At 35.9% G+C, this 9,572-nt stretch overlaps 3 protein-coding genes across 3 annotated transcripts; 2 read left to right on the forward strand and 1 right to left on the reverse strand.

Annotated features, from left to right (window-relative positions):
• Positions 1 to 496: 496 nt before the first annotated feature.
• Positions 497 to 5,611, reverse strand: dxo (decapping exoribonuclease). Its single transcript, XM_033971724.2, has 7 exons — positions 5,495 to 5,611; positions 2,671 to 3,149; positions 2,111 to 2,337; positions 1,397 to 1,616; positions 1,192 to 1,327; positions 1,017 to 1,111; positions 497 to 944 (listed from the first exon to the last, which is right to left on the reverse strand). Exons 2-7 carry the CDS (start codon positions 3,141 to 3,143, stop codon positions 824 to 826), a joined length of 1,272 nt encoding a protein of 423 aa, XP_033827615.1. The 5' UTR covers positions 3,144 to 3,149; positions 5,495 to 5,611; the 3' UTR covers positions 497 to 823.
• Positions 5,610 to 7,237, forward strand: LOC117374902 (serine/threonine-protein kinase 19-like). Its single transcript, XM_033971114.2, has 7 exons — positions 5,610 to 5,749; positions 5,908 to 6,000; positions 6,084 to 6,226; positions 6,323 to 6,558; positions 6,643 to 6,740; positions 6,846 to 6,993; positions 7,061 to 7,237. The coding sequence occupies exons 2-7, from the start codon at positions 5,910 to 5,912 to the stop codon at positions 7,104 to 7,106; spliced, it is 762 nt and encodes a 253-aa protein (XP_033827005.1). The 5' UTR covers positions 5,610 to 5,749; positions 5,908 to 5,909; the 3' UTR covers positions 7,107 to 7,237.
• Positions 7,238 to 7,820: 583 nt separating this feature from the next.
• On the forward strand, positions 7,821 to 9,199 carry LOC117374821 (small integral membrane protein 10-like protein 2A). The gene is made up of 2 exons (XM_033971010.2): positions 7,821 to 8,192; positions 8,466 to 9,199. Exons 1-2 carry the CDS (start codon positions 8,013 to 8,015, stop codon positions 8,484 to 8,486), a joined length of 201 nt encoding a protein of 66 aa, XP_033826901.1. The 5' UTR covers positions 7,821 to 8,012; the 3' UTR covers positions 8,487 to 9,199.
• The last annotated feature ends 373 nt before the right edge of the window (positions 9,200 to 9,572 follow it).

Here is a 9,572-nt window from a genome sequence, read left to right on the forward strand (position 1 = left end):
CTAAACTATGTTGCAAAGTGAAAAGCAGTAAGATACAGCTCTGATTTATGCTCATGAAAAATGTAAGCTACCATTTTTTCTGGAATGTTACATTGTAATAGATTTTGAAAATGTGTAGTATGAGATTTGTAAAAGAAAAATATATAATGAATGGATAAAAAGTGCATTACTAATGCATATACATAGAGTATATTTATATACGTTATACATATGTATAAGTCGATATTGGAAATTAATGTGTGCGCTAAGTGTACTTATGCCTAGTGTCCACTAATGATTAGTATGAACTTTTAACAGAACTGTATAATGAGTAACAAACTACTGTCTAGGCAGCTTGCAGCAGACTTTATGTTTTGTATGCTTTTGTTGGACAGTTTTTTATGGTGATAGTTTCAAAATTGTTTTTATCATAACTTTATATAGTGAAAAAGTATCAGTTGGGTACAAGTTTTACTCACAAGAAGTGATTGGACCAAATAGAATAAACTTGCGTGCAATTATCACATTTTACAAGAATTATTTTAACACTGTAAAGTATGTGTCATTGAAAAATGTAATACTTAATGGCATAATATCAACCTCACTAGAAGCACTTGTCATGTCACAAAACATTCATTTAAGTACTGTAAATTACATTGAGTTTTTAGAACCCTGAGATTAACAAGTTGTTTTTTTACAACATAAATTGTGAATTAACAAAACATGTTTTGTGTTTTATTTAAAACAATGGTCTTTTCCATAAAAAAGCTGTAAAATGTTGCAAATATAATCACATTGGGAAAACAGTCTGTTTTCACAGAACACAAATATCAGTAGTAGCGGACTATGTTTGTGTTCGTTTTATCTCCTCTACATACCACTCTGGCAGGAAGCAATACTGAGAGTCTCTGTGAATAGTGTAGGCAACATCTCTGTGTGGTTCCCAGGAGAACAAGTACACAACACTGGAAGTGACACAATATAAAAGTAATTAATTTATATGTTTGTATTTTATAAGTTAAAACGGTATACTATACCTTGGATTGTCCTCAGAGACCACTTGTTTGACAAAAGTCAGAAAGTCATTGCAGAAGTTCATGCAGACTGTAGGCTTCCAGCAGTTATATTCACCCTACAAAAACGCAAGTAAGGAGCTTTCATAGTTTTTAATATACATAAGCATACTGTATTAGTTATAAATTAAATATGTACCTTAATCAGTTGTGAAATTTTTGAAATCTGGAAAGTCTCTACTTTAATGACAACCCCATCATGATCTCGAAAGCCTGCTACAACTTGAGGCACTCCAGGCAGAAAAGACTGCGCCCACCACTTTAATAACTTGAACCTGAAAAGGCAAACAGCTGAAATACTGACAAAAAAAAACAAAAATCCAGCTCGCTAAACAAATATCTACCTGTGGAAGTTGCTGCGCTGTTTGGGAGTGCAGATTTCAACTGAAGTTTTGAGTTCAACGTAGCAGGCAGGCGGACCTGGAGCTTCAAGGTCTCGAACTCTGCAGTCCACCTCACCAGAGAACAGCAGTCTGTGATCCGCAAGCCGAGTCTGCACCACTGTACAAAATGCTTCATTAGTGTTAACCACTCCACTGGGGTCAGGGGAACAGTCGATGTCATCTGAAAAAAGCACAAGAGCATTGTTTTTATTGTACTGTCCAAAAAATGTCATGTGTAAAACTAATGGAGCTGAAGAGTCCCACTCTGAAGCCTTGTACTGCTCGTGAAGTAAATTTACCATTCCTTTTTTCCATAGATTTTCAAATTTAAATATTAAGTGTTTATAAGCGCAGTGCTAACCAGCTGTGTATTTAACCAATGCCCCTAATGCTGTTGTTTTCAGTTCAGATAAACACACTTAAAACTTGTTTTATTAAGCTAACGATATGCAATGTTTCAGAAAATAATTTTTTTATTAAAAGGTCTTGTGATGTATAGTTATCACATGGTTGAATAGCCCTGAGCAGCGTTCATACTTTAGTATACATTTTGGAAAGACTATGGGAAAAATTAATGAGAAATTTACCTCCAAAACCAAGTGGTGGGTGGTCACCACTTGATTTTCGAAGTAAATCAAATGGTGAGCTCCATTATGTGGTGTACAATGATGGTACCTGCACACATGTACTGCTCAAATTTGTATCCCCAGTACATCATTTCACTATGCCTCTCAGTGCGATTCTCACGGTCCCTGCGAGCCGCCTCGGTCTCTACTTCACTGATGTAAACTGTACCCCTGAACTTGCTCACAGCAAACATCCAGCCTTCCCGGCTCTCATATGGTGTAGTGAGTAGTTTGGTTAGATGACCACGCCAAGTCACAACATCTGCATCCAGAGCACTGTTGAGAAGAGAGATTAATATAGGCTTTGTGTTAAATAGTCACTTTGTAAATATAAAACATATGATACTTGGGTATATGATACTTTCCTTATTAATTAAACCATTTCTGATTTGGTGGTCTTAATAGTAGTCTCATTAAAAACAATAAAATTAATTTCATGAACACAAACCACACATACTTGTATTCATTTCGATTTAACACAAAAATGTTAAGTCTGAACTCTGCTTCGGACCACATTTTACTAGCAGAGTGTGGGCAGTGGACCTCTTGATCATAAAACATATCGATGACTATTAAAAATGACATCTATGAACTATGTGACACACTTACTGATTTGATATGTCCTTAGATGTGACTTTGGCTTTATTAGAAATTATCCACCTCAATATATGGTCTAACTTCTCTTTCACATTTTCATCTCTCTTTACGTAGCGGTCTTTGAATCCATCTCGGAGATCAAAGGAGGGATTTAAGCCTGGGTCTGTGTAAAACCTCAGCTGCCTTTTGTCATTAAAAAACCTTCGTTCTGAGTCCAAGGAAAAGCACCCAACCTCTATGGGCTGCTTATAAAGGGGAAAGACTTTCTCATATAACTCCTTTTTTGTGCTCAGTGTCTGAAGACTGGTTGCATAGCTTTTGTAACTTTGGCCAGATTCAGAAAGATGCTCATGGTGGCTTGGTTGAAAGTGTTTATTCTGGTGATGGCTTCTTTCAGGAAATCCGCTGTGTTCTCTTTTCCTTCTGTGGTGTTGACAGCTGGGGCCTGAATCCCGGGATGCGTGGGGATGGGGATAGCGGTCCATTATGATCTAAATATGAAAAAAGAGACCTATTTCAGAGCCATAACACACTTTACAATAATTTCATCTTCATTTTTTGCTAGATTGTTCCGTAGATAGCAGTAAACAATCCATCTTGCATTTAAGTAAGATAATGATTTTAAATTCCATAACAGGTCTAACTGTGTTATCAGATATGAGGTTCAAATCAAATATCACTTTTGCTAAGAGCAATTGTAATGTTGATTTACTGATTTATATCAATTACAAAAATATTGAACATGATGTCATAATTTGGTGTCTTGGTCCTTGACAGAAAAATTGTAATATGATTATTCCTTTGTGCTATCACTGTTAATATGTTCCAGTACGTGCAGTGCATACAGGAACCTCTTCATATGTATACTGACTCCTTTCATCAAAGGTTAATTCTATAAGAGCATTTTTGTGGAACATCAAGCGACCTATAATGGAACTTCAAAAACTCCAGCTGCCCATCCAAAAAGAAGGCCTTGGGATTCCAGATTTCCAATTCTATCACTGGGCATCACAATTAAAATTTGTTACAGAGTGGGTTAAAAAAGGCCTATTCTGCTTTCCTGACTTAGAAGGAATTGGTTTAGATATTGAACAGCTATAATATCTCCCATTTTTATGTTTTGAAAAAGTATATGCTAATATTAAAAACAATTATATTCTTAAAAATATCTGCAAATCTCTTAGTGCTATCCGTAAACACTTCAGTATTGACAAATATTCATTTTCAGCACCCATTGCTAACAATCCAGATTTCCAACTCACCTGTACTGATTCTGGCTTTAGAGAATGGAGTGAAGCAGGCATCACAAAAATATCAGATCTCTATGTAGATGATTCTATAAAGTCATTTCAACAATTAAAAAATGAATTTAATCTCCCACAAGCCCACTTCTTTCGATATTTGCAAATTAGAAGTTATGTCAATTCTATTACATACTACAAGAATGAAAATAGTATCTTAGATAATATTCTCATAAAATACATATGACCATATTAATATGTATACAGGTGTTGTTATTAATATTAAACAAAGTTGGGAATATGACTTTGGTGTCAAACTGGATGACCGACAGTGGATCAAAGTACTAAACCATGCAAAACGAATCACTAAATCAAATAAATCTCATGAAGTACAGTATAAAATGATTCATAAAATGCATGTGACCCCTGTAACTCGAAGTAAATATGGCACATGTACTAAACTCTGTCTAAAATGCAAAAAGGAAGCAGGAACCTACTTTCATTTAATATGGTCATGTCCAATTATTCTTTAATTCTGGTCTTCAGTTCTTCAGGAAACTGAAAAATATCCTGGACTAAAACTACCTATGGACCCTGAGGCTTGTATATTAGATATAAACAACTATATTCGAGAAACAAAAATGCTTAACATGTACGTTGCACGTCTTTCTATACTCCAGGTATGGATCCAAGAACAACCTCCCTCACTCTCTCGCGTGAAAAACTCTTATCAGTTTTGCCCTATGAAAGGCTCTACAATGCCTTTGAAGGAAAGCTAGACTCTTTTGTTAAGGACTGGTCGCCTCTGAGTGACTTTTTAGGCCCAGAATGGCAGACAATAACACATATAGGTATGAACTAAAAAGTAAATGGGCAATAGATTTCCTGTGGTTTTGTGAAGTGAATGTGAAGTGGACCAGATTACTGATATATTATGTTATAAAGGCTCCTACTGGTATGATATTGTCCCCCTTGTGTGTGTTTGCTTCGGTGTTTTGTTTTTTTCCCCTAACATATGTGTATGTGCATTTACGCGTGTATGTGTGTGTGTATAATATATATATATATATATATATATATATATATATATATATATATATATATATATATATATATATATATATATATATATATATATATATATATATATATATATACACACACACACACACACACTGAGAATGCCAAAAACGTGCATGTGTTCTGTATATGCAGGATAAGACACTGTAACAACCCAGGTTCAGTTGTATTTGTTCTAAAAAAAACAATAAAAAAAAAAAGAAAAAGTAAGAGCACAGGTCACAGTTCCTTTAACTATGTGTCTTTACTGGTCAAAAATAACCAAAAACATGCATCTGACATGTAACTTGTCCTGTTAGTGTTTAGGTTTAATGCCATACTGTGGGAGATTCCAGGCGAAACAATAACATCTCAATGGACACCAGCTAAACTCGGGGCAGACCCTCTGCCAGAAAGGCAACATAGTCATTGTGCACCTTTAATAAATCTGTGTGCATTGCAATTGATTCAACAATGTTTAGAGATAAAGCGTATAGCAAATCAACGCAAATAAAGGCATGGATATAAGTACTTACATAAAAATGCGCAGCTTTCTTCACACAATCTTCATAACAGCGCAAGCTTGGCGTCAATAAATGCTAAAAACAGTGTCACTTCCGGGTTGTTTTGCCTCCAGTCCACAGGGGCAGCATAACGCAAAGCAAAAAGCCCTGAAAGAAGACCTATCAAACTTGTCTTTATTTTTAGCTTTTGTGTGCGTTTTAAGGTCGGGTTTTCAGAATTTCTGAAAGGCAATGTCATATTTTTCGTTTAGATAATTTAAGCCTTAGGTAAGTCCTTAGTTTACACAGTTTGTTAAATATGTGTTTGTATATTGAATCATGAGTGTTAGCCATTAGCATTTTTGCTTGAGTGAAAATGTCAAATATAACATTGAAGGCTAAAAATGACTATCCACAGGTTTAATTTATCTTGGATCTTTTAACAGAAATGAACAGGAAACGTGGTTTGATTTCTGATGCTTTTATTTCGAAAAGGAAGAAAGCAGTCACTGAGAGATTTGGGCTCAGTGATGTGGAAGGTACGTATATGAAACAAATTTACCAGCTTGTGTTGCGTTTTGTTAGATTGATTTAGTATTTAAATTTACAATATGTTTGACAGGACCCACTGATATCAAAGCCACGTTGGAGTATCTTATGACACTCTTTCCCAGAAAAGTCTTCAATGATGTCTTACCTCAAATAGTGCTGAAACATCAACTCTACAGTTTAGTTAGTGATAAAACTATGGTGGACAAAGGAGTGGTAAGTTCTATAAAGACAGGATATACAAACATGCTGTATAAATATATAAGGGGTATAATTCAATCCAAAAGCTATTGTTTCTTTGCTATTTTACAGAATAAATTGAGGGAACAAGGAGACCTGCTGATGTTTCAACTAGGTTTTGATTCAGAAGCTTTTGGTCTGGTCTTTGCATCAGATTACAAAGCTAAAGTCCTAGCGGCACAAGATGGCTGTGACACTCAGGAGACAGTGCAGAAGTTTCTTGACAAAGTTTTGACATCCTGCACAGATCTGAGCTTTAGCAAGGACCAGATGCTGCATAACTTTCTATTCTCAGATGCTGAAATCACGTATGACTATAACAGACTAATTTACAATTTTTTACAAGTGTTTGGATGATACAACTTACAGCTTCACCTCTCCTGACCACTTAGGCAACTGGTTAAGTCAGGAGTGCTCACTGTGAGGGACGCTGGCAGCTGGTGGTTGTCTATTCCCAACTCGGGAAAATTTACTAAGTACTTTATACAAGGTGGGTGAAAAATATATCTGCAGCTTTCTGTGTGTACTTTCATTGTAACGATCTCAACGTATAAATGTTTGAATCCTTTGCTCATAGCAGTCTTTCTTTTTTAAGGTCGTAAAGCGGTACTCAATATGATAAAGAAATCAAAATATAATGAAGTCTTAAAGGTTGATCTAGAGGACCGAAAAACACCCTCCCAAGTTAAATTCCACATGAAATACCACATTCATGACATAGTTGGTGCAGAGCTTGTCGAAAGGTAAATTAAACTTCAAACACATTAACAGCCAGCCAGTTTAAAAATTACATTTTCTTCCCTTTTACAGTATACCAACAACTTCAGGCACATTATTACGGTATGTTGACGATTAAAACATCAGAGACTGATGAACTACAATTAACTTTTTTGTTTAAGTTGTGCCAAACATATTGAACCTTGTGGGTTTATGTTTAAATGTATCATGGCTATGTCAATTTGTGTTGTAATAAAAATGAAAAACTTTGCTTGTTTGTCTGTATTGTTACTGTAATACATATACAAGTTGGAGTCTGGGCCATGTGAAACATTTCATTGACTGAAAAAATAATTAGAATTGCAAGCAAAAACAACTGTCAATATTCATTAATGTAAATATATAAATATGCTGTAATTAACCTTTGGGCTTGTAACTATCAGCAGTAATTTATTATTTTATTATTTGAATGAATATGATTTGTGCCTAATCTATAATGTAATTAAAAACATTACAAACACAGGTGGCTTACCCAACAACACTTAATTGTCTATAATACACTAATATAAAAGCACTTTTACGAATGAATTAAGCAGAAATCGTTTATTGAATATGTGACACAAAAAGCGGATGTGACGTCATGACAGCCTTCTTTATTTCTCCCAGAACTTTGTCTGTCAGGGTTTAAATTGAGCGAAATGATCTGTATGTCGTATGAAAATGCATAATATATTTTTTTTAAATTAGTTTAATTGTTTTACACGGGTTTCATACGAGCTTCAGATCGTTATTTTTGAGGGAACATCCTCACTGACCGTCGCGGCGTTAACGGCCCTCCTCCTATGACCATAACAGGAGTCGGTAGAGAAGCGGGTGGAGCTCATCTGCCACAACAATTAATCATCTGAAGAAAAAATGGAGTACCGTGACATACAAAGATAGAAATATGAACTGTCACACCTCTGCGGACTTTATGGTCGCCTGTCTGCCGCTTCACTGACCCAGAATCCACGCCACGGAGACACACGGGGCAGACCGGGCCTGTATGGCTGGTCTGTCCCATCTAGTGGTCCGATTTTCGGGCTCAGCTGGACGGACTTACGGGGTGTTTTCCAAAGGCTTAACGAGGACTTTGTTGATATTCTTTGATCTTGCGTGGAGACTGCGAATAAGATTTCCATATATCTACCTTGTTGCTTCGATGATGTTTAACGTCCGATTGCAAGTAAGCTGGTTTAGTTAACAACACTAATGGGGATTAACTTGATAATAGAAATGCAGGGTAGGGCTCGGGTTGACATCTGAAACGTATTTTCATGTATTTTCATTTTGCCTTTTTATGAGGGCTTATTTGTTTGGGGCATTGACAGCATTACCATCTGTACAGTACAAAGTGGCATATTTAGTATTATCATATTCATAAACAGTTTTGTGTTGTTTACTGATGTTAGATTCTTAAGGCATTCATTTCTTAATTGTGTCTTCAATGTTTTCACAGGTGCACATTGAAATCCACTGAGCCCATCTCCCCTGCAGCCCACATGGTGAGCACTGCCACATTTGCACCCAGGAAACATGCACGACAACGCACATTGTATTAAAAGATAATATTGAAACTGGTATGACAATGCAACAAAGTGGCATAGCTGGTTTACGCGGTCAGCTTTTGTCACACAAGCACAGTGCCTTTAGGAGAGGAGAAGTAGACGTGTCCACAAAGATGAGCTAGCACAAGCAACCCCAAGCTCACCACTTGGAATGATGGAGAGGAGGGATGTGAAAGCATGGATCCTTTTGACACTGCCTATTTGCTTTGGGAAACAAGGACTAAAACACTGACTAAAGGACAAAAACAAACACAAAAATGAACGGGATTTTTGCTAAAACTCTGGAATTTAAAAGGAATTTTGTGTCTCATCTCACAAACATACATGGTACACGTTTTGTTGTGTTTTTGTTTAGCATGATGCCACAAATCAGCATGTTCTGTTACAGCTGCAGGGTGCCGATGGTTTGTTGGTGACAAAACACTGCAGGTACCAAAACTGTGATGCTACTAAATGCAAACCTTGTGTCTTTATGTTTACACACAAATAGTGCATCTCATTACTATAACATGAATAATTTATTGTGAAATTAGCAGCCAGCAATATTTGTGTCAGAAAGTTTTGTTTAAGATTGTTTGTGATGGTTGTTTGGCTAGAAATAAATTATTGCAGCCATTCTTTTCAATTGTTTTCTCGACTTTTATTCCAGATTTTATCCATGGTGTTGCAGCTCATTTCAGATATTTTAAAGGTGTCATTGTTGCCAGAATTTGTGAAGATAATTTCACGATAATGCTTGGTTCCACAGTCAAAACAAGTGTTTGAAATCCTGGACAAACATAGGAACACACATCTAATTGTTATTGTGCAACCTAAAAGTATACAGGGGGCAATGCTCATATTAAAAATGGTCATTTGGGCACAATGTTTATGGTTCTAAGTCATTGCTCCAGCTTTCATGACTTAACATAAATATCCAACTGATGTATGTTTATACTTCCCAACAAACTGTTTAAAATGAGTCAGAAATATCCTACTTAAACTCTTGTGAAAAACGT

Source organism: Periophthalmus magnuspinnatus, chromosome 8, assembly GCF_009829125.3.
Source record: "Periophthalmus magnuspinnatus isolate fPerMag1 chromosome 8, fPerMag1.2.pri, whole genome shotgun sequence".
Lineage (NCBI taxonomy): Eukaryota > Metazoa > Chordata > Actinopteri > Gobiiformes > Gobiidae > Periophthalmus > Periophthalmus magnuspinnatus.